The sequence below is a fragment of the Protobothrops mucrosquamatus genome, unplaced genomic scaffold (genome assembly GCF_001527695.2).
Source record: "Protobothrops mucrosquamatus isolate PMUCROS unplaced genomic scaffold, P.Mucros_1.0 scaffold_289, whole genome shotgun sequence".
Lineage (NCBI taxonomy): Eukaryota > Metazoa > Chordata > Lepidosauria > Squamata > Viperidae > Protobothrops > Protobothrops mucrosquamatus.
Genome location: NW_015386365.1, coordinates 865,443 through 890,659, shown reverse-complemented (window position 1 = coordinate 890,659; position 25,217 = coordinate 865,443). Strand labels below are relative to the sequence as shown.

The following is a 25,217-nucleotide window of genomic DNA, read 5'->3' as shown; positions in this document are numbered from 1 at the left end:
GCCGATCAGCTGGAATGTTGCAGCATTTCCAGGGTCTTGTGATTTACATTCAGATGCTTGGCACCTGATTCATATTTATGACGGTCACAGTGTCCCAGGATCATGTGAAGTGACCAAAACCTGCTGCAACCACCCAGCAGACGGGGGGAATAAAATTCTGAGATAACATCTGCTAGCTCTTTCAGAACTCTGGGATGTAATCTGTCGGGTCCCGGTGATTTATATTCGTCAAGGTTGGATAGGTGTTTCTTACCATTTTCTTGCTTATTTTAATTTTTGTTTCTAGTATGTCTTTTGCAGTGGGTTTTTGGGTATGTTGGGCTATAGTTTCTTTTTTTGTGAAGACTGATGCAAAGTATGAGTTAAGCAGCTCTGCTTTCTCCCTGTTGCCTGTTATTTCCTTGCCATCTTCTTTCTTTAGTGGGCCTATAGTTTCCTTGACTTTTTTTGTTGTTAATATGTTGGAAGAAACTTTTTTTATTATCCTTGATTATCCTTGCAAGTCTTTGTTCGTTCTGAGCCTTTGCTTTCCTGATTTCATCTTTTCATGTTCTGGCAATCTGCTGATAATCGGCCTTAGTTATGTGCCCCTGTTTCTATTTTTTATATTTGTCCTTTTTTGTCTTTCAGTTTGTCAGAGAGATCTTTGTATAGCCATGCTGGTTTCTTCTTGAAATTCTTGTTTTTCTTTCTCAATGGTATTGTGCTGGTCTGGGTTTTCTGTAGATATGTAGTGTTCTCTTACATATAATGCAACTCCCCCTCCTCTTTTTGTAGACCTGTTTCTTTTGAGTAATTTGTATCCATCCATCAGTCCGTTCCATTCATGGGTTTCGTCCCACCAGGTTTCTGTATGCCAGCTATGCCATACCCTCCCTCATGTACTATTGCTTCTAGTTCACCCTGTTTGTTCCCCAAGCTTTGAGCATTTGTATATAAGCATATAAGACTTTTATGCCTGTCCATGAGTATGTTTCCTGCATCTCCTGATTGCTGTTTGAATTTTTCTTTTTTCTCATCACTGCCTACCTCATTGTTTGACTTGTTTTCTTGGGATTTGTGATTGGTTTGGGTTCTAGAGATTGGTCACCCTTCCCCCTCAGTTTTAGTTTAAAGCCCTCCTGATGAGTTGGGCCAGTCTTTTTCCAAATTTTTGCCTGTTTTCGTGAAGTGCAGCCCATCTCTTGCCAAGAGTCCTTCGCATAGGAAATGCAGTCCATGATCCAGAAAACCAAAGTTTTCTTGGCGAAATATAGTAAACAGTTGTTTACTTAGCATATCTCATTTCCGTTGTGATGAGTTTTAGGACTATTATATCTGGTATGATATGCAAAATATGATGGATAGGTCTAATAAAGTGTTAGCTAATTTTTTTCCTATTATGGTGTCTTCAAAATATGCCAGTTTGGAGTAGATCACATTGTGTCAAAATGACTGCACTGGCCATGGAATTCATTGAAAGGTATGATAATAATGTCCTATATAGTTTATGTAACATGCTCCAGCAAAAATGCATTCTTATGTTGTGATATGCTGCATTTATGACTAAGTACATAACAGCAGCATCTATTGTTATAAACACGCTAATTATTGAGCAACACATTTTTAAATGACAGATGTAACAATATAGAAAATAGAATTCAAGAAAATATTCAATTCTGTTTCCTGAAGTAGGGAAAAAGAATTATAATCTTGTGTTAATCAGTTCACCAAAGAATGCATACCTTATCTAGCAGTTCTTTGTAAATGATTGCTGTTAAAAGTTAATTATCACTGTTTTTACCTTGTACATTTCATTTTTTTTGTCTGCAGTGATTACTATTCCTTCTCCTTTCATACTGTGCACATCTTCTAAAAATTTCAAAGAAAATAATGAACTTTATATGACAATAAATTCATTAGTTTTTAATGTGCTGTGTTACTTTGTTTCTGCTTTGTATCGAATGCCCTTGAAGAAATATGCTTCTTCACTGGTATTGTTGTGATAATTAAGTCACTGTGTGACAAATTTTCTCCCTCTCTTTAAAAAGAGGCTGCCTCTGGTGGTACTTAATAACTGTTCAAAATTTTGAAATATAATGATTTGATGTTGGAAATAGAATGTTTTTCTACATAACAAGCTTAGAATCTAGGGAATCTTTTCTATGTCCTCATGATGAACTACATTGTTGAAAAGTTGAAGTCCAAGGTACAGCAGTACCTACCCCAATTGTACAAACTCTTCCCTAAATTGTAAAGAGAATATAATTTCTTGGGTCACCAAAACCGTAAAACTCTCTAAAGCAGGGGTCCCCAAGCCCTGGTCCTTGGACTGGTACCAGTCTGCGGCATGCCAGAAACCGGTCCGCGCAAACAAGCAAAGCCCCATCCGTGGGATGCAGATAGCATGCGAAACCACGCCCCCTCCGGTCCGCAGAAAAACCTCTCTCCATGGAACCGGTCCCTGGTGTCCAGAATGTTGGGGGGCGCTGCTCTAAAGGGGAGGAGGATACTAAATTGTTTTCTTTGTTTGTTTTTAGTTTTTTATCTCAACCTATGTATGTATGTATGTATGTGTATGTTGGGCTTAAAGAGAATGACTGGTCCAAAGTCACCCAGCCAGTTTTTCATCCCTAAGGCAGGACTAGAACTCTCAGTCTCCTGGTTTCTAGGCCAACATCTTAACCACTACACCAAATTGACATCTTTGCTATAATTGTTTGCTATAATGTTCTGAAGGGTGACCCCAGCATGCAAGGAGCCAGAAAGAGAATGGGTGAATGGCAGAGTGATATGCATCAGCAGTATAGATTCTGATGTTTACTGGAAATTGGAACAGTGTATGAAGCAATTAATATGGACTATTAAAAATATAAATATCTGACTGTATATAGTGAAGAGCATTGGAAAGCCAATTTGGTTTGGTGGTGAAGGCATCAGGCTAGAAAGCAAGAAACTGTGAAAGCCAACTAGATGACTTTAGGCCAGTCACACTCTGTCAGACCAACTCACCTCATGGGATTGTTGCTGTGTGGAAAATAGGAGGAGGAAGGAATATTACGTATATATGCCACGTTATTTTTAACAATAATAAAGAAGGCATGATAAATCATTAAAAATGATTTGATGGCTATACATATTTTTCTCCAGATAATACACCTTGAACAATCTTACATACCTACTTTGCTCCATTCTGAGAAATACCATTCTTATTCAGGGAACACCATTATCCTAGGCCTCTTCAAAAACTTTTAAAAAATAATGAAGAGGAGGAAAATAACAGATGCTTTTTTTTTCTTTTTTCCCTTTCCCTCTTATACAAACTTTTCCATCCCCTGTTGAGAAATTGAAGTTCTCAAAATATGTTTTACTGAACAGTAAAGTAGTTCATTTGATTTTTCTGTCACTCATCATTACTGTGTCTGAAGCCAATTTTGTGTTTCCAGGTTGGGAGTTTTGCTTCCCTTTGCATCTTTGTTCACATTTATTCATATGAATTCACTTGAGATATAACAAAGAACTACTTCCATTTAGAGAAAGACTTGTCAGGATTTCTTTAAAAATATATATATTATAAAAAGATAGTTTCTATAATGTACAAAGATAACATATGAAATAATTAAAAGATCAGGGATGATTTTTCAGAATGCTATTCGTAAAAAAAAAAAACACCTTATTCTCATGCTGACTTTCCTCTCTTGGGAGGTTACTCCTTAAGAGGAGATGGATCTTCACAGAATTAAACTCAGAAGATGTTTGCCAATTTATAGCATGCATAGTGGAGAACTGTTTTAAACAATATAGAATAAAGTGGAATAACTAATGCTGAACTGTCTGAGCTTTTTCTCCTAGCTTTTAAAGAAAGATCTTAAAATGCAGACCATTGAGATGCAATGCCAGCTTTAAAAAGTCATTACAGGATCAGAGACTGTCCTGTAGCTTCATGTATTGCCTTTAGCTATTTTGGAGAGTATGCTTCATATAAGCAGCTGGCTTTGTCTTTTATTTAGTCTTTAACTTAATATTAGGCAGGAGTGTGGTTTATGAGTTCTTGGCCACAAGCTGTTTATTCCTGTCTGAAATAAAGTCTGATTGAACACTTGTACAAGCTCAAATTAAGATAATAATAATAATGATAAAGTTGGAAGGGACCTCGGAGATCATCTAGTCCAACCTCCTGCTCAGGCAGGAAACCCTATACCATTTCGGACAAATGGCTGTCCAGTTTCTTCTTAAAAACTTCCAGTGTTGGCGCATTCACCGCTTCTGGGGGCAGGTTGTTCCACTGGTTAATTGATCTAACTGTCAGGAAGTTTCTCCTTAGTTCTAGGTTGCTTCTCTCCTTGATTAGTTTCCACCCGTTGCTTCATAATGATTAGTAAAATATAATTGTTTTCTGCCTTTTTGCATCTGCAGAATGCCACCTGGCAATCCTTTTTAAGGCAACATGAGTCCTTATGAGAGTTGAGAAACAAGTGAAACATCTTAAGGATAGGGTCGCACCATGCGGAACTGGTGTAAAATTTGAGGGTCCAATTTATTTGGTGTGCCAATTGCTGACTTTGGGAGATCTCTCTCAAAGGGACTCATACCCTAAACATTTCCTCTTTGACCAATACAGTACTCTTATTAAGTTCAGAATGCAGGCTATTACTGTCCATGTAACTCTTCTCCTTTTTGAGGTGCATGGTTACCAGTGAGATTCCAGAAGCAACTCAAGGTATGGATTCCTACATGGCTTAGGAATGGGCACCTTTAAGATAGTTTTCCTTTTGTTGCTTCTGCCAAATCAGTAACATCTGGAAAAATAGGTGTACTTCAGTCCCTAGCTATAAAGCATAGCCATCTTGTGGGTTCAAGAGATGTGCTTTCTCTGTAAAACAGCATCTCCCCTGAGATTCATATAGTCTCCGTTCTATTAGCTTTGTTAAAACTGTGGGAACCTACAGTAGCTCTTCCAGCAGGTCCTGTATCTTGGTTATAATTCTTTTTGAACTGGTTGTCTGTTCCAATGCATGGTTATGTATTTATCTGTTTTGTTATCTTTACTACTTTTATAGGCAAGGTCAGTGGTGGGATTCAAACAGTGGTGGGATTTAGCCAGTTCGTACCAGTTTGGCAGAACTGATACCTAATTTTTTGTTGAGTTCGGTGAACCGGTTATGATAAATCTGCACAAGCCTCCCCTGCCGCCTCCCTCCGCCAGCCCTCCATCGCCACCACCGCACTTTCTTGCACACACCTTCTTGCCACCCTGCATCGGTCGGTGTCTCCCTTCTCCGTTCTGGAAATGGCAGCCCCGTTTTCTGCTGCTTTCCTCCCAGCAGAAGGGAGGAAAGGAAGGACGCTTGTATGGAAGGATGCAAAGCTCTGGGAAACTACTCCAGCTGTAGCTGGGTGAGGAAGGCCAGGCTCCCCTTTCCCGATGATTCTGCAAAGCCCTTGAGAAGCAGATCTGTTTCCCACAGGGTTGACCTTGACACCTGCTTCAGGCGGCAAACAGAAAAGCTTTGCTCTTTTTCTCCAGGAGGCCCTTTGAAATTGTCCCCCCCCCCTTCACTTTTCTGCCTTAAAATCCAGAGCATACACATTTTCCTCCTCATCAGCTGAGGATATGGTAGCTACCGGTATGATTTTTATAAGAAGCTGAGTGTCTGCTTTGGATTTTAAGGCAGAAAAACGAAGGGGGAGGGGAAACAATTTCAAAGGGCCTCCTGGAGAAAAAGAGAAAAGCAAAACGGCAGGGGAGGCTTGTGCAGATTTATCATAACCGGTTCACCGAATTCAACAAAAAATTAGGTATTGGTTCTGCCAAACCGGTGCAAACCGACTGAATCCCACCACTGGGCTAGGTCTATCCTTCCTTTGAGTGGGATATATGTAGATGACTCTGTGTTCGCCGGTTTGTCTTTCACTTTGCCTGTTCTTTGCCTTTGAAATTGCTAATCTGATTTTTCTGACTTCATTCTTAAACTCAGATTGGCAAAGGGTTTTTGATGATTGGTTTTCCTCCTGAGAGCATATTTGAAAAGGTTCTTCTTAAATGGTAAGACAATGTGAATTTCTGAATTTGTAACAGCATTCTCTCCCATTGATCCACTTGTATATGAAAGAAAATTCTTTGCCATTTCACCATATATTCTTTAACTTGTTCTTCCTCTGTTTCAAATCTTTATTTATACATTTTAGCAATTACATGTTCATCATTTGTACATAATTCACTGTTTTATCACATTCTGTTTTTGGTATCTTTAAAATCTATCTTTCTCTTAATTGTGCATAGGAAATCCATTGAAAGCTAAATCCTTCTGTAGTCAGTTATGGAGTTTTTTGTAAACATTTTATTTTCTAATTTTACAATCATAAATACTTAATAAACAACGTGTTGTCCATTGGTAATTCACTGGTACATATTAACTTTCTCAGTCTAGTTCAAATACTATACCATCCAGTGCTTCTTTGATCCTCTCTTCTTCTAGTGGTATGCATTTTTCCACACTGGGCAATTACAATTCTTGTTGCTGTTAATACATATACAATTAAATATAGACATCTTCATTGCATTTTTCTGGTATTATACATAATAATGTCAGTTTATAATATTTTTTCTAGACAAAACATATCTCAATTGCATTTGCACTTAAAATCCATTTGTTCCATCAGTATCCTGTTTTTCCTGCTTTTTAAAAAAAAAATAATTTCCCATCAATGTTCAAAATATCTCTATCACTTATAATTTTCTCATAATATATTATATTTGGGTAACCAAAATCTTCCCTTATTCAAATCCTTTTAGAATGTTCATATTTGTCATCTCATAACAAAATATACTATTCTAGTTAGAAATTCTATCCTTCTGGTTATAATAATACTTTTATTTCCAAAAGTTATCTATTTTCTTAACCACATTCAAACATCTGTTTAATAATATAATATCCCGTCTCTATCGCTTATAGTTTTCTCATAGTAAATAATATTTGGGTAACCAAAAGTTTCCCTTATTCAGACCCTCTTGGCATTTTCATATTTCCCTTCTCATCCCAAAATATAGTATTCTAGTTGCATATCCTATCTTTCTAGTTATAGTAATACTTTTGTTTCTAACAATTATCCATTCTCTTACCAATTTAATAATATAATGTCCCATCTAATGGTCAAAACCTCTATTTTCTTCAGTCTTACTTGGCTTTCTTCCTTTGCCAACTAACTTTCCAAGTCAATGCATTTGAGTCCTCAAGTAGTTCTTCCCCTATTTTTGTGTATATTGTTTGAAGTAAGAAAGACAATTTGATTAAGGTATATTTGGAAGAACACTCAGCCCATTTATATTCATTAAACAGTCTCCCCCCTTCTCCAATTTTCCATAATTCTTCTGACAGCTTTATCTTCCCTTCAATCAGCTCTTCTTCCTTATCCTCAAATGTGTTCTGAAATCTTGACAAGTAAGATATCTTTTCCATTTCGGTGTTATTGCTTTATCTTCTAATTCTTCATTTGTCTGAGTCTGTTAATTCCTTCCTTTAGGTCCTCCATCTTTGGATCTGCTTCCTCTAATTTTCCTTCTATTTTCTGGATTACTGGTTCCTTCTTTGTAGTTATTTTCTAAATTTGTATGTTTAGATTAGAAAGTTGTTCTTTTATCTCCTTTGCATTATTTTTAGTCTCATCATGAGCTAAGACAATTGTCTCTTGTATTGATTTCCACATAGAAAGAATTTCTTTCTGAGATTCATCAACATTTTCTTGTTGGTATGTGAAGCTGGGGGTTTTGGAGATAAATGTTAGAGTTGGTTTTTTACCATTTAAGACTAAGTGTGGAACATCCATTTTGTTTTTATATGCAGTCTTTATAGTCCAATCTATTTTAAGATTTAAAAAGTTTCAGTCAATTATCATTTGAACTCCAAATTATCCAGCCAGCCTGACAGTCCATCCTTAGGCCTCCCCTAAACAAATATAAGCAAAGTCAGGTTTTTCTGTCTAATGAAAAACATATCCTTTCTGTCCAGTGCGAAAAGTAACAATTAAAAGTTTTTCATCAATCAAAAGTTTTTCATCAATCAATTTAATCCAAAGATTATCAATCAGTAATGCCTGTTTCTTCTACAGGGGAATAGTTCCACGACACAGCTCTAAAAGTCAATATTTATATTCATAATCCAAGCAGGCCAATTTCAAAATAGTTTATTGTCTCTGCCACACAGATAAGCAGCCCAAAAGTTTTTTTTCCTTCTCCAGCTTCAGTCTTCAAAAGTGAAAGTTTCCAAGGACACCCAAAGGACACCCAGCCTGGGCTTCAGGCCAAATTTCATTTAAGCATAATAAATTGTAGTGCCGTGGTTTGCCACTAGATGTTGTTAACGCCTTCTTCCAACTTCAAACTTATATTGCAAGCTTTTCAATCTCTTTTCTAAAAAAACTTTCAAAAGCACTTTAGGCGCCAAATTTCAAGGCTATATATCTATATTGGTTCCAAATTAACCTTATAATTTTCTCCATTTTCCCCCAAGCATTTAGTTCACCGCTTTTTTTTCCTGAGGGAATGGGGTGGAAATTCCCTTTCCCTCTCTCATTGGGGAGAATTCTTTGCTTTGGGTGATTTCTTCCAAGAAAAAGTCTTAAAGTTATAAAGAGAGGATAGAGTCTCACCCAGTTTCATCCACGTTGCTCAAAAGTTGCTCATTAGTGCTTATTTCCTTCGGTTGTCAGCAGCTTCTGACTGGCCACAGAAGTGTAGCCAGTCTTTCCCCCACCGGTTTGGAGGGGTTCTTCAGATCAAATGGAAGGGCTGCCACTCCTCCACGATCAACAAGGGTTCCCTCCTTTGTTGCCTCTCCGAGGCGACTTTTGACCCTTTTTAGTCCCCAGCAGGGTGAAATCAAATGCAGAAGATGGAGCCCCTTCTTCCTGCGACTGTTACACCATGACGTCAAACTGGAAGTCTCCTGTAGTCAGTTACGTTTTTGATTTCATTTTAAGCCCCCCAGTTTCCTGCACTAGCAAGTTGTTTTATGTTAACCCTTTGTGTTTGCCTGCTGTTTCTTTTCTATCAAACATTATTAAGCTGAGGCCAACAAAAGAATTTTTGGGCTTAGCATGGATTTGCATATATAGCATATTCACAGCATGGCATTCCTAATATAATGATTTATTTAAAAATCTTCATTTATTTTAACTTTGTCATAGCATAGTAAAACCCAAAATTCAAATCATGATCTTGTTTGATCAAGGAGGGAATTACAATTACTGTTACAAAAGGCTCCTCATACAATTTTGCTGAAAATGAATAGAAATGAACTGCGGATTTCAGGATTTAATTAATTTAAAAGATTTGTTTATAGAAAGAAGGAAACTATAATATGCTATATGGGAGAGTGGAAATGGAAATAATTGCTGTGTTTGTAAGATAAGAAGTCACTTTTTAATTTTTTTCTTGCTTTTCTTATTTTTTTTACTTTTTATAATATTTTATAATATTTTTCCTTTTCTTTTATATTACTGTAGTTTTTTAAATCTTTGTAAAATCTTCTTGTAATAAAAATTATTTTAAAAAGTTGAAGCATAACTTTGTTGCCCATGATCTGCCGCATTTACAGTTATTCAGATAGATCACAGTGACAGTAAGTATAGCAAATCATACTGCTTAAGTCATAAATTGACATAACTTAGGTTGCTAGTATTAAATTTAAGGAAACGCTAAAGTGAACCTGCAGAACTGGTTTGTGATAATCAGTGCCAATAATAATATTTTGCTCTACCAATATACTTTGCACTACCATTATTTACCAACTGCTAGTTATAGGCAGATTCTGTTATATATTCCAATATATGTATGTGCAAATATCTCCAGATCATTTGTTCTATGTACGTCTGTAGGTCTCTCTAAGGTGTCTTCCACATGAATAGTAACTGCATCATTTCTGTTTTCATATTTGAACAATATGAAATGTTTGAAAGACTATTTGAAATGTTTCATCAGGTAGTAATACCAACATAATAATAAATGCATAAGCATGCAGAATGGAAAACATTTATGCTTAGTATGCAGATTCTTTTTAGACATAATTAATATAGTAAACTGCGTATTTGATTTTTTAAAAAAATTCTAGGCTTCTCTCTCACTGTACATCATTTACTCTCTTGCATATGTCAGCTAAGAAATTGTGTTGGTATTCAGCAAATGTTCAGGTTTAATGGCATCGGCCTTATGATAACTGACTCAGTTTGAAAGATATCTCATTCTCCTTTTCCTATTGTAGGGAAGTGAAGTCTTGCATGCTTTCCATGATTGTGCCCCATGACATAGTTGTAACTCTGTGATCATTAGATGGTTGCAAATAGGTATAATAACATTTGAATAAAATTTGAACATGCATAAAATACATGTAAAGCCTAGGGCTGTATAAACATTTGATTAAAACACAATATAATAAAATTTCCTCTTTTCAAACTGATTTGGTAATTTGGTAAATTTTTGCATGTAATCTTTATGAATAAACAACTCATCACAACATTGATTTGAATTAAATCAATTTTAAAAAATGGGTCCCGGCTGACATGCATATAGCTGAAAGAGTGTAATCATGAACTCAGATAAAATCTGAGACTGGACCACCATAATGCATATAGGGAAATCCCAAAAGGGCCAGATATTCAAAGGCTAAAAAAAAAATTAAATCTACACACAGAGAGAGTAAATAAATGTTATGCATAGAATTAAAATGGCAAAAAGTGAGATGGTATCTGTGCAAAAGGCAAGCTAAACACATGCTTGGGAATCAACTGAGATATCTTGTTACAGGCTCTGTAGCAAGATATCCTGCTACAGGCTTTGGAAATATCCATGCAAGTTATGTTTTGGAATCTGTATCCCAAGTCAGTTTTGCAAATAATAGGAAGGTAGGAGATAGGAAGATTAGGATGAATAGGATGTAACTATCTGACTGAACATAAATATTTTACATCTTTGTTGATGTAGGTTTTGATGAACTCCATGCTTGTTCTGATCCTGGATTCCCTGAATATGGATATAAAATGCCCAGCACAGGTGTTTTCTTTGAAAGTTCAGTTGTCCGGTTTCATTGCCAAGAAGGATACAGGCTTAAGGGTCCATCCCAAAAGCTTTGTGAGAGACATTTTAATGGCTCCCTAAGCTGGAAGCCAAGTGATAAACCTGTGTGCCTACAAGAAGGTAAGTCTAACTTACTGTTAGCAAATTTCATTGGTGAAAAAACCCTCCATAGTAGTACGTCTGTGCTTCTGGATTATGAGATTGTGCTATAATTTCTGTGAAAATTTTAAAACAATTTTTATTTTAATACCGATATTCACAAAGAAAGAGGTGGCATCACTGAGCCCAATAAAAATATGCCTTTCTTTTGACACTAGAAATCAAAATTCATTAAATACTCTATCCACAAATAGAAGCTGATATCCCAAACAAGCTATTTTAAAAATATTTGTGTGTCTGACAAATTTTATAGCTATATAATAGGAAAACTTTATAGCTATATAATAGGAAAATTGTAGATTAAAGATGCAGGTGGTACAGCCAAATAAAATAGATACAAATTTAGTATTTAATTATTCTTCAGATGTTATTTATATAACTTTAACGTTTTATTTTAAGAGCAGGATGATTAATTTATAAAGTAGATGATAATCAGAATATAAAATCAATTATGTGTTGCTGGAATGTTGTAAATTTAATGAAGTGAAAAGGAATGGCAGATATTTTTTAAAAAAAACCATTTCTATATTAGGAATACAGGTCTGGGTATTGTTTTCTGTCTAATCATTTCTTACATGCATTTTTATTATGGAATCTTTGAGCGGATGTCTATCTAGAGATCAAATTTTCAACATCTATTAAACATTGTGTTCTATATTAACTTGCTGGGTCAATGTTGGTGATGTTGTCGTGATTATGACTGTACAAAAGAAAGATAGTGTTTATTTGCACATAGAAAACTCTGTTGAAAATGTTCAGGATAAGTTCTGCTGATGAATTGTTTTTCAGTGTAGTTTAAGGAAGTTCAAGCCTTGATCTGTGAATAGAGTTGGGACCATTAATACCAGTTCAACATGTCTCTGAGGTATGAGGGGACCTAGAAAGGCATTAATTTGCTATTGGCATAAATCATATTCTGGGGGAATGTGCGTCTTCATCCCACCAGATACAAATTGATTTAGAAAAATGTTGGTACTACTTCATCTGTAATGTGTGATATTTTAGTTTTGACAGTGAACCTAAATATATCAGGAATAAAACTTATGTTTACCACATAAGCAAATCTATATATTTTACATATTTTAATAAAATTATTAGGCATATTTTATATGTGAAATTTTCACACAAAAAAATCTGCAAGATTATTTCTAAAATGGGCGCCATACGCTGATTCAGTTTTGCATATTTCCATTTTGACTTCTTTCACTTCTAGAGTCTGTCATAATTTTATCTGTAATGTCTATATGGTCATCAGTATAGTTCAGCCTTGCCAGGAAATGGATCATCATTTAACCATAATATGGTCCATTGCAGGGCTTTTCATCCCTTTCACCCATTGTACCACTTTTAGGATATGGCAACATCCGAGTACCACCAGTCGCCTAGCAAGGTGTCAAAAACTTGATGACCAAAAAAAAAAATAGGAAAAAAGTAATAAAGTACAGGTAGTCCTCGACTTACAACAGTTCGCTTAGTGGCTGTTTGAAGTTACAATGGCACTGAAAAAAGTGCCCCCCAAGCCACAACCGAGCAAGACACCTGCCTGCCCGCCCGGCGGTGCTCTTCCTCCTGTCTGAGGTTTTCATTGTTGTGAGCATTTCTGTTGAAGATTGGCAGCGGGGGTGGGGTGGGGGGGTGTTTGGTTTTTATTCCCCCTGTCTGCTGGGTGGTTACAGCAGGTTTTGGTCACTTTACATGACCCTGGGACACTGTGACCGTCATAAATATGAATCAGTTGCCAAGCATCTGAATGTAAATCACAAGACCCTGGAGATGCTGGAACATTCCAGCTGATTGGCGCTTCTTCTGGGCTCAGCAGAAGCACCAGGATCAGCGCTGAGCTCCAGCTGGAGCCTGGCCTGATCCTGGCGCTTCCACTGAGCCCTGACAGCCCTGCAGCTCCAGCTATCTCTCACTCAGGCTTGTGCGGTGCTGCCACCGATTCAGCTCATTCCCCTCCCCCACTACCACTTTTCTAGGATGGTCACGTACCACCTGCCAGGTGCCAATGTACCACAGGTGGTACCCATACCACTGGTTGAAAAGCCCTGGTCTATTGGGTTATCCTTTAGCAAACAGTTATTTAGTAACAGGCTGAAGTTCACACATTTTTGTTCTTTTTAGCAAAGGAGAAAATAAGAGTAAATATTTTGTTGGAGTTGTAGAATAAAATAGATTCTTTTCTACACTGGTTTTAACACAGAAATTGCCTTGATGCTTGTGGAGTATGACTTGTCTTTGAAAATAGCTGAAAGAATGTAACCTTATTGATTTTGCTAAATATTTTAGTTGTATTCTGTACCCTCAACGTTCTATATTGCTGAGGTATGGTGAGCGTATTGTTTAAGTTATTCCTTTCATTGTTGACAAACAAGTCTACTTGGGTGGGAAGTGGGGAAGGGACTATTTTCTCTTAATCAATAAAATGTTCCACAAAGTTCCATATATTTATCATCTGCATGAAATTCCTGGATGAAGATTTGGGCTCTGATATTAATAGTGTACAGATGATACCAGCTCTTTCTTTCACTTTATCTGATCAGCGACAGAACAGAAGTATATAACATAGACTGAAAATACATTTGTAAGTGAGTTATCTAAGTAAATGTTCAATTTATTTTGAGGAGTCATATTCATAAAATAACAGATTGGTTATTAAGGTTGCTCTTCGTTCAGGTATTCTTTATCTTTTCCATCTTCACCTGATTTCCCATTTGCTGCCATCCAAAAAAAAGCACACCTTGCACAGTTACTCAGTTTTAAATAGGTCCTTCCAGATTTGATGCATCTCACTTTATGTGAGATTTCTCTTGAAAAGAATCTGATATTTGATGCAAAAGTTTGGATGATCACATTATATCTATTTTAACTTACTACACTAAATCTGTTTCCAGGGCAATACAAATTGCTGCTATTTGGTTTTGAAAGCATCACATGGCTTGGGGCCTGAATATTTTAAGAATCAACCTCTTAAATAGCAACTTTCCCACTTGTTCTGGTCATCATTAAGAGCATTGCTTTAGGTCTTCTATCTATTTGAAGCAGCATTTGGTTTATAGTTAAAGATTTTAACACCAGTTTATATATGTGTGTGTGTATCAACTTGCTGTGATCTAAGTGTAATTCTTTCTTAAATGGTATGAAAAGTTGTTCTTTAAGGAAGCATTTAGTTAAATTTATTGTACTTTAGCTTGTATAATCAATTGCTGTTTCTATCAAATTAAATTTACTATTGCAATAATTGATTAAAGCTAACATTGATTTTTAAGAAAAGCATGAGATATGCATCTTTATTTTTACCAACATACAGTAAGTATTGTCTGGTGAATTCTGCTTACCTGGGCACAGAATTTGGCAGTGGCCAATATCCTGTCTGGAAAGTGGCCAGTGAGATCACATAACAGTTTTCAGGCTTGGCTTGAAGCTCAGACTCAGATAAGACTCTTTGTTGTTCCTTGACACTTTCACTTTTGCAGACTGCAGCTGGGAAAAGGAAAGAACAAAAACTCTTGGATTACTTCTCTGGGTTGGGGACCCTATTGGACTATGAAGACTATATACAAAAAAAAAGTGTTCCATACTCAGCCTTAAATGGTAAAAAATCATCTTCAACACCTGTCTCCAAAGCTCCCAGCTTGATATATCAACAAGAAAATGTTAATGAATCTCAGAAAGAAATTCTTTCCATGTTGAAATCAATCCAAGAGACAATTGTTTTAGTTCAAGATGAGATTAAAAATAATGCAAATGAGATAAAAGAACAATTTTCTAACCTAAACTTACAAATCTAGACAATGACTGCAAAGAAAGAACTAATAACCCAGAAAACAGAAAGAAAATTAGAAGAAACGGATCCAAAGATGGAGGACCTAAAGAAAGGAATTAATAGACAGATACAGACAAATGAAAAATTAGAAGATGCAGTGATAACACTGGAAATGGAAAAGACATCGTACTTGTCAAGATCTCCAGACACATTTGAAGATAAGGAAGAAGAGCTGATTGAATAGATGATAAAGCTATTAGGAGAAATGCTGAATATTGACAAACAAGAAATGAAAAACTGGAGAAGGATGGAGGCTGTTTAATGAATATAAATGGGTTGAGCATTCTTCCAAAAACACTTCAGCCAAATTCTTTTCTTCATGCCAAACAATATATACAAAAACAGAGGAAGAACTATTTGATTTAAATGTACTGACTTGGAAAGTTATTTGGCAAAGGAAGAAAGTTAGAATAAGATTGAAGAAAATAGAGGTTCTGACCTATTAGATGGGATATTATACAACATGCATGCAACTGTCATTTGGCAGATGTACACAAATATACAATAATTTCCTTTATTTGCTTTTTATTTATTTTTTTCTTATTTAATGATATCATAGATACATACTGTGTCTTCATATATGACAGAGGAGGGGATGAAAGGGAAGGGAAGGGAAAAGAGAAGGAGAGAGACTTTCCTCATGCAAAACCTGATTAATTCTGGTTCATAATTGCCAATCAACTATGAAGAATAGCTTTGGGCAAAACTATCACTTCTTGGCTTAAATAATTTTCCTAGATTGTTGATGACTACTCCACAAAGATCTACTATCTACTCATTGGAGAAAGATAATATGGAGAAATATGAAATTGAAACTAATAATTGATCAATCAGAACTAGTTCAGCGGGGAGTAAAATCCATTCAAATCCTTTTTAACAAAAAGCATACTACTAATTTCTTTTAATAGTTGATCTTTTATAAAGAGAGAGAAATTATTCATTGATCCCTTAAAATGCAATCTTACTCTTTTTTAAACATTTAAATATAATTTGGTTTATTACATTACTTTCAGTCTGTCTGACTATTTGAATGGTTATAATGATCAAGCATTAATAAAATTTATTTTTGTTATTTAATCTGTATATGCATCAGAGTAACTGTACATGATATAAACATTGATAAATAAAAAATAAAAAATCAAGTTATTGATTGATTGGGGCCTGTTTGTTTTATCTCATAAGAAATATCAAACATGCAACTTGTATAGAAAAATATGAATGTTTCTGTGAAAATATATGATGAATAAAACAATAGTATTAAAGAGTAGCACCGGAGTCGATGATCTTAGAGCTGGTTACAACTGAAGCAACCAATCTGCCAAATAAATAAATGAAACAAACATGGACTGGCTTTTCCTAGCTATGCCTTTTTCATAAATTCTCATTACTGTAGTGTCTTTTGTATATCTTAGCAACCACAACAAATTGACCTCCTGTAAGCTTATTATAGCATCAAGCTACTTAAAAGAAACATGGGGCATAAATTCAGTAAATAAATAATGTTATTTCCCAAACAGATTGCTGTAAATGATCTAATTGGTGCTGCCCTTAATAATTACCAGAAATTTCAGTGCAGAATTCTGCTGTTATTTTGACTGGGGTATATTGGATATGATTTCATTATTGTAAATAATTTACTGGCTACCACTTTGGCTGTATGCATAGTTTAATGTACCGGTACTAGCTTAAAACTTTGAATTGATTTAGCAGTAATTTCCTATCATTTGAACTTTACTGCTATTTAAGAACAACTGTTTCTTGTGGCAGCATCCTACATATAAAACTTTTTGCATTACATTAGCCAACATTTTCAAATTTAGGATAATAATACAACATTTTTTTTATGAAGCTACAGATTGCCTTGCTCCAACTGTTGAAGATGCAGAGATTCAGATCAAGACATACACAACTGGAGATAAATTAATAATCAGCTGTCATGAAGGATTCCAGATCCATTTCTCTGATTTAGACAACTTGGTGTCAGTATGTCAAGATGATGGAACATGGGATAATCTGCCCATTTGCCAAGGTTTAGTACACCAGAGCATCTTATTTTATAGATCTTACACCTTGAGTAATGACAGATTGGGAGTGGCCAAGGTTTACATCTTAAGGACATTACAATTAACTATAGTTCAGCATTACCTTTATTAGAGATATTTTGCAATTAAAATGGCCAAAATGTATTTTTAATATGATTAGTCTATTGTTTGCTTCATCTGAGAGATAAAATTAAATTTTGTATTTTTCATTTCTTTTTAAACTTGCCGATGTAAATAATTAGAATGTCAAGCTAATTGAATTCTTTCCTTCAATTAAAGAATTAATTCATTATTTAATTCAAAATTAATTAAAATCAGCATGAAGAGGGATTTTACCTTATCTATTTTCTTTGGTTCTGGTGTCAAATAGAAACTTTCTGACATTAAGAGCAGGTTACAAATTGTTCTGGCATCTGTAATCCTAAATAAAACTTCATTGAAGGTGCTACCCTAGAGAGAATGAGCACTAAAAGAAATATATAGCATGGAGTCCTCATGCCTTTGATCCAGTTCATTCATTTGCAGAAATAAGGAAATCCTGAATAAGATATAGCTGTATATTATATGAAAGAAAGTCCATCAACAACATAGATGTACAAACTATTTGGGGGGGGGGAATAAGCTCTTTTTCATTGAATTCCATCTTTCTTACTTTTGTCACTTTTAACCAATAAAAATCAATAATAATAACATCTTTTTTTTTTAATTCTGTTTAAGTGGCACCCATCTCCATATCAGCAAAGGACAGCTCACAACATAAATAACACAACACAAATGCAATAAAATAAATAAAAATACAATGAGGGAAATAAACATTAACCTCAAATACAATGAGAGAAATAAATATTAACTTCAAAAGTAATGTTAATAAAGTATAGCAAAATAGTGAAATATACAGAAACTGTGAACCTTTCTTATAAAACAAATGGTAAAATGTTTTTATTCTAGGGTTAAATATTTCACATAATAATTCTTTATCCTATGAGTTGCTATTAATGGAGTGGTAGGATGAAGATCAGGAAACAATGGGCTTTAGGTCTTAAATTCTTCAGGTGAGAAATAATAAGGAAGTTGTTAATTTTCTTTTCTCATGAATCATGGATATATATGTTATATTTACATTAGGTGTATATTTCAGACTCAATTGCATAAGGATAAATTTATTGTCTCTACCCACAGAATGAATATCTTGTTACAAAATTATAATGTCCCTATAACTTTTCTCCACAATTTTAAGTATCTCAGTACTTAAATATCCCAAGTACCTTACCTTACCTGAGAGAGAGAGAAATAATCAGTTTTTGTGTCTTTTGTAATTTCTGTATAATTTTTTAAATTGTGATACTTTATTAGTAATCTTTTTTACAATGATGTAACAGCAACAGTCACATCATACATTATATAAAAATATAATAGCCATTTAACATAACAGAATAACAGAGTTAGAAGGGATCTTGGAGGTCTCCTAGTCCAACCCCCTGCTCAAGGAGGAAACCCTATAGCATTTCAGACAAATGGTTGTCCAATCTCTTCTTTAAAACAGTCATGGAGGACCCACAACTTTTGAAAGCAAGCCATTCCACTGATTAATTGTTCTAACTATAAGGAAATTTCTCCTTAAGTCTACGTTGCATCCCTCCTTGATTATTCTCCATCTATTTTAGAACAGAAACTATTTATTTATTATTGTGGTTTTTAGTATTGCCTGTTCACCGCCCTGAGTCCCGTAAGGGAGATAGGGCAGTATATAAATTTAATAAATAAAATAAAAATAAATAAATATTATTTCTTGTTCAGCCTTCAAGTGTGTTTAATTTTCAGACTCTTTTCTGTTATTATTTATTATCTATTACATTTATTTGCCACCCATATCACAACAAGGTGATTCTGGGTAGCTTACAAGGTTAAAAGCAATAAAATTATACAAATATATATCTAGTAACAATAAAAAGAGGTAAAAAGAGGAGAAGGGAAGGAAGAGGGTGTGCAGGGAATGGGGTGGGATCTGCTCTTAGTCCATAAACCACCTTCAGTGTGACACTCCTTCATTGGGCCCAAAGCCAACTGGCACAGCAAGGTCTTCAGGAAGGTCAAGAAGATGTGGGAGATCTCACTCCAGCAGATAAGATGTTCCAAAGGGCAAAAGCCACGGCAGAGAAGGTTCTTCTCCTGGACCCTGCCAGCCTGAATTCCTTAACTTAAGGGATTGCACTTACCCATGGTTACATGATCAAAATTTGGCCACTTGGCAACTGCCAAGTATTTATTTTGCTCACTGCTGTACAAATCTCATTTCTGCTCTAGATGATTTTTGTTTATATTTTTAATAAAATATCCAAACATAATTTAAGTAAACTGGTTTTTAAGTGACTGGAAAGATTGTACTTACGTAAGTCTAAATATATGTAAAGTAACCTAGGATTTGGATTATCAGAACATACAAGAACAAAAGCCCATCTGTTCATTAGTAGTGATATGTGGTTATCATAAATGACTGCTTCTTTTCTGTGGTATTTCCTGAAATAGTCTTGTATTCTCCTAGAAACACCCATTATGCAATTTTGTAAGTAATGAGTAACTGGAAAGCTTCCGTATTGGCTATCAGAACCATTGCAACTGGTTAAAATAGATTAAAAATCCATTTATTTATGTTTACATTTTAACAATACTAATAACAGTAAATAAAGTATTACCATAACAGTTTTAAAGGAAAGGAACAATTGTTTCAAATAGTTCTATTTATTATTTTAATTTAATTCTAAGACCACCAAACTCAGTGATGATTGGGAGACCTCAGAAATCCAAATGAAAAACAAAATAAAGTCAAGAACAAAGAATGTAGAAAATCCTATATTAAAATAATCCTATACTGAATTTAGTACTTTTGCTACAAGGTATATGCAGAGCAGTTAGAAGTTGTGATCTAGCATATATCGTGGGAGTGAAGGAATTCAAGAAAGAGTCAGCTGAAGTATTAATTTGCTGTTCTGATGAACGCATATATATATTCAATTAATTGCTAAGTAGGTATTTTTTAAAATACATATCTCATAATAAGAACACCTCCTTCTTCTTAATTTGCAGGTTGCCTGAGACCACTTCTGCTTCCTCATAGTTTCACTAATATATCTCAGTTCGAGTCTTCCTTCCCCGTAGGATCAATGATATATTTTCAGTGTTTTCCTGGATATAAACTAGAAGGTGCAGAGTTCCTTGAGTGCATGTATAATCTTATCTGGTCAGATAGTCCACCTAGGTGCCTTGATGTGGAAGGTAAAGCATCTTCTGTGTTCAGACAAATACTGGTAAAGTCTTAGTACAATTGTAGTTGGTCTAGTAACTCTTTACTTGATCTTAATCTTTTTTCAGTACATAATGTTATTTTACAGATAAATTATATACAGTACATGTATGCTTAGAATTAAGTACTGCATCAGTTCAATAAATATAAAATTTCAGGCATACTTATTGTATATATGTATGTATATATTTATTAAAAATAATTCCAGGTTTAATATTGTGTAAAACTATTTGCTTACAATATGCATTAATTATATGCATATTGTATGAATTAATTGATGAAAGGAAAATAGAGATGTTGTATGTCTGTGAAACTAAAAGAAAGCAGAAGCACATGTTATATCTGAATGAAAGTGGTCTGATTTTGTGGAGCAGAACTGATAAATAAGTGCAGGAAAATTAAGGTTTAGGTTTGATTAAGTATGAAAGAATAAAATAATTGTCAGAAAGTATGAATTGGTGTAATCCCAATTATTGTGGGGTACATATCAAAGTAAAAAAAATCATAGATTGATTATAGTAACCAACCTGTGAATATAGAAGACTCACAGGGACATTTATGAGTGTCATTTGGGGAAAATATTGTTCTGATAGATGATATGAATGGATGGGCGGGACCAAAACAAGAGAGTAGGGGGAAATGATGATTGGGGCACTTAGAGATCCAAGAACAAATGAGAATGGTGATTCTTTGGTAAGTATTTGATTAGAAAAAGCATGTTAGTCTCAAATATGAGTCTATTCATATGTATTCACGGGGAATAAGAATATAAATGTAAAAGCACAGTTTATTGAATTATTTATTATAAAAGCATGGGAGAATTAGTAAAGGATACAAGGTTGATGAATTCTTCTGAATATGGGTAGACCATTATATGCTAGTGTCAGGAATGGATATTGGGGAAAAATAGATGAAAAAGGCAAATAAATAATGTAGAGAGAAACTAGGGAGAAACAGTATGTATTAGAAAAAAGTATTAGAAAATAGGTTAATGGAAAAGGAACATGAGGAAAGATGTTGTGGAAACTTCTTGGAACAGAGTTTAAAAAATTATATTACAGAATTCCATAGCAATAGGTGGACAAAAATGTCTGTTCCTAATCACAACGGTACCAAAATTATAAAACATGCATTATGACTCCACAACTTCAGTTCTATCCTTTCATTCTTGTGTTATAACGTCACAAGAAAAATAGGAATTTGTGTTACAACACATGTTTCATCATTTACCCTCTTATAGGTCGCTAGGCAGCCTTGCATAAGTCAATAAACAGCCATGAGAGATGGGGTAGTAATAATATTTGTGTAATGATGTAATCATGTGAATTCTGTGACATATGTTCTTGGGACAGATGTCCAGATGCAATTTTATAATAGCATTTGTATGAGTATGTCATTGAATGTGTATCATTTTGGCATCATCTTGATTTGCCAAAAACATTATTATTCTTTCCCTTTCCTCCAAAATAACTCTTGGTATAAATAAAAAAATAATAGAACCTTCTTTCCATTCTGGTCTTTAAGTTGTGCAATAGCCCCTTTTTAGAGGATCATCCAGATAATTCACTTCTGGCCTTGAAAAAACTTTAAATTTTAATCAGGCTTCTAAATGAAATGTACATATACATCTATCCATCATGCTATTCATTTTCAGGGTAAGCAGTGTTATGAAAAGGGGCAGAAAGGAATAGTATTTGAAGTATTTGAAGGCACAAGATAAGAAAAGGTAATATAACTAACTAGTTTATACCAACACTGCTCATTATGCCTTTCGTATCTTCTGTCACCTGCAAATCATCCTTGCTTTATATATTACTTCCATATGCTGCCTTTTGTTCTTTAAATTTCTCATCTCTGTCTCATCTTTGTCTCCATTCATCCACAGCTTTCTCATTCTTCCCCCTCCTCTTATTTATTTAATGATATCCTCATAAGTAAAATGGTACACATGGACTAGAGGATGCAACTTTTAAATGGATTCATAATTGAATGACTACACTCAGAGAGTATGCATAAATGGCTCAGCATCAGCTTCAAGAGTAGTACTGTGGTGTGCTACGTGCTAGTCAACATTTTTAATAACATGTATTATAAAAAGACTGACCTGTCTAATCAATTGTGGTCAAGCCCCATTGGACATACTATCTCTAGTTCTAGGCACAGCAGCCTAAAAAGGACATTGACAAGCTGGAGCAAGTTCAAAGAAAGAGTAGTAAGATGAACTGAGAATTAAAAATCTTGTCCTGTGAGGAATGGTTCAATAAATCTGATATGTTTACCTGCAGAAGCAAATGTTGAACGGAAATATAATAGCGGTCTTCAGATATCTACAGGATTATCACATAGAAGAGGGAGCAGGTGTTTTGCTCAGAAGGCAGGACCAGAAAAAATGGGTTGAAAATGCAGGGAAGTTTATTCAGTTTAGATGTTAGAAAGCATTTCCTGATTGTAAGAGCTATCAACCAGTGGGACAGGATGCTCGGTGAAGCCATATGTTGCATTTTACTGTAGATCTTTAAATAGAGATGAGATAACCATCTGTGCAAAATGCTTTAGCAGATTCTGCACTAAGAAGGTTACCCTATTTAACCTCTCCATTCCCTTCCATTTTTTATAATTTTTGGACTATATATATATATATCAGTGTAAGCTAGCAGACATCAGGCTCCATTTGAAGTTGACTTTACTAATTGATTTATTTGATTTGATTTGTAAAGCCACCCATCTAAAACCAGTGACTTTGGGTGACTTTATGGCAAACAATCATAAAAAACAATTAAAATAGTTAAAACACAGTACAAAAACACTTAAACACAAATAGCAACCAAGAGATACCATAATCTGTCAGCTTCAACATAGCCAGAAAACAGTGTCCTTCCCACACTCGTCACCCTAGGCCTGGACACGTAGCTTCAGGGCTTTCTGAAAGACCATCGGGGTGGGGCATCCTAAACCCATGGGGGAAGATATTCTAGAAGGCAGGTGCTATGATAGAAAGGCCACATCTCCTGGTCTCTACAGCCATCATTACTTGGCTTATGGGACCTGGAGCATGGCCATCCTGGCTGACATGGAGGCTTTGAAATTTGAGTCTATGACAATAGTGAACTAGTCCTGCCTTCCTAAATGAGAAATGCCAGGATGTTTTTATTTAAGAAGAGCTTTGACTTAAGACTGATAGCAGAAAAAACCATCTGTTACTCCGAATCTCTGTGCCTTGCCTTGCTTGCCAACCTTGCCTTACCAACTGATCGACAACCCTTTCTGTACATTGGATTCTGGCATTGTTTGGCCACTCTTGTGCCTGGCTCCCTGCACTTGGAACTCTTTATTAATGCAAATTACTAGACTGGTGGAAACTTGGTTATTTCAAGTGGGTTGGCACATGGCTTTTTGTTGCTAGTTATAAGTAAGTTTGCAATTGCCTTTTGGGTGCGTGTGTCTGTGCTTGGCTTGAGACAGGACATTGCCAGATTGTATTGGATGGGAAAAACAACTGGAAATATATGATCTCTTAGGTAAGCCGGTCCCAAACCATGAAGGGCTTTAAGGTAACAAGCCGTATATTGAATTGCACTGAGAAACATACTGCCAAACAATTCAGCCCCGAAAGCAGCAGTGTTATATGTGCCAAATAACTAGCACCATTTATAACCCATGTAGCTGCATTCTGTATCAGCTGAAGCTTCCAAATGCTTCCAAAGGAATTTTGGCTGGTGGGATCCAAAAAAAGACCATTTTCTGCCATGACTCCCATCCTCTGGAATATTGTGAACCCCAAGGGGCAATCCACACCTACCCTTTTGGTCTTCTGAAAGGTTTTGAAGACATGGCTCTGCCAACTGGCCTGGGCCCCCTATGAGGGTATGACATTCTGGATTAGATAACACCCAACCTCTTCCACTTGCGCACTTCGCTTTGTTCCTTGATCAATTTATTTTTAATTGAATTTAAAATTTAAAATCTCTATTATTTTAATGTTTTATATGGCATTGTATTGGATGATTTTAAACCACCTAGAGTTGCCTTTGGTGAGATGGGCAGCATATAAGAGAGAGAGAGAGATTATGTTGCAAAATATTTTTTACTGTTCTATTAAATATGATGTTTACAGTATTTACTGATTCCGCGTTCTTTATTTCAAAATGTTGGCTCTTTCTTCCCCTGCACTTTTAATAAAAAGTATAGAAAAGAAGCTGGTATTTTGCTATAAACTCTTGCAGACATATATCTCTATTTAAAGGAAGAAATAACAATTTGGACTCTTATTGATTAAGGAACTGCAAGTGAGATCTGAAAAAAACACATTGCCCAATAAAATGTTTCTATTGAGAACTACATTCTTCCTTCTGCATTGTTAAGGATATAAAATTCCCTTTTCCTTTAGATTTTTTTCTTAAGCATTTTCTGTACATTTATCTTTGAGAAATGAAATAGATTGGCACCATAAGCTGGCAAATGAGAATGAAAAGTCAAATTGTTGCAGAAAATGCTGTTTGTCCTTTGTATAATTTAGTATACAATAATTGTACTAAAAGCTATCCTGTAATTTCTAAAGTGTTTCCAAATAGAAATTTTACAGTGCTTTGTAATAACATCTGAATCTGAGGAGATTATAACATATTTTCTTTGAAGATTTTATCTTCATTTTAAAGGAACATAAATTCAAAGTCTTCTGTATTGTTCTGACATTCATAAAATAGATTGCAAACTCATCTTACAAAATTGTTGGGGGGAGGGTATCATTCCCATCTGCTTAGTTTAAATTACAGGAAGAGAATATTCATGTAATATCTTCTAGACTAGAGGCTTCACTAGGAAAACAAAATTTTAAAATTG

The 25,217-nt window shown here is 35.0% G+C and overlaps 1 protein-coding gene across 1 annotated transcript in view; it reads left to right on the top strand.

The window, feature by feature from the left end:
* The first annotated feature begins 1,430 nt into the window (after nt 1–1,430).
* Nucleotides 1,431–25,217, top strand: part of SUSD4 (sushi domain containing 4) — a 36,927-nt gene continuing 13,140 nt past the window's right edge. Inside the window, exons 1-5 of the mRNA XM_015831919.1 lie at nt 1,431–1,462; nt 2,719–2,819; nt 10,958–11,170; nt 16,885–17,064; nt 20,162–20,350. Of these exons, the coding sequence (XP_015687405.1) occupies nt 1,431–1,462; nt 2,719–2,819; nt 10,958–11,170; nt 16,885–17,064; nt 20,162–20,350 (715 nt within the window). The remainder of the gene's footprint in view (nt 1,463–2,718; nt 2,820–10,957; nt 11,171–16,884; nt 17,065–20,161; nt 20,351–25,217) is intronic.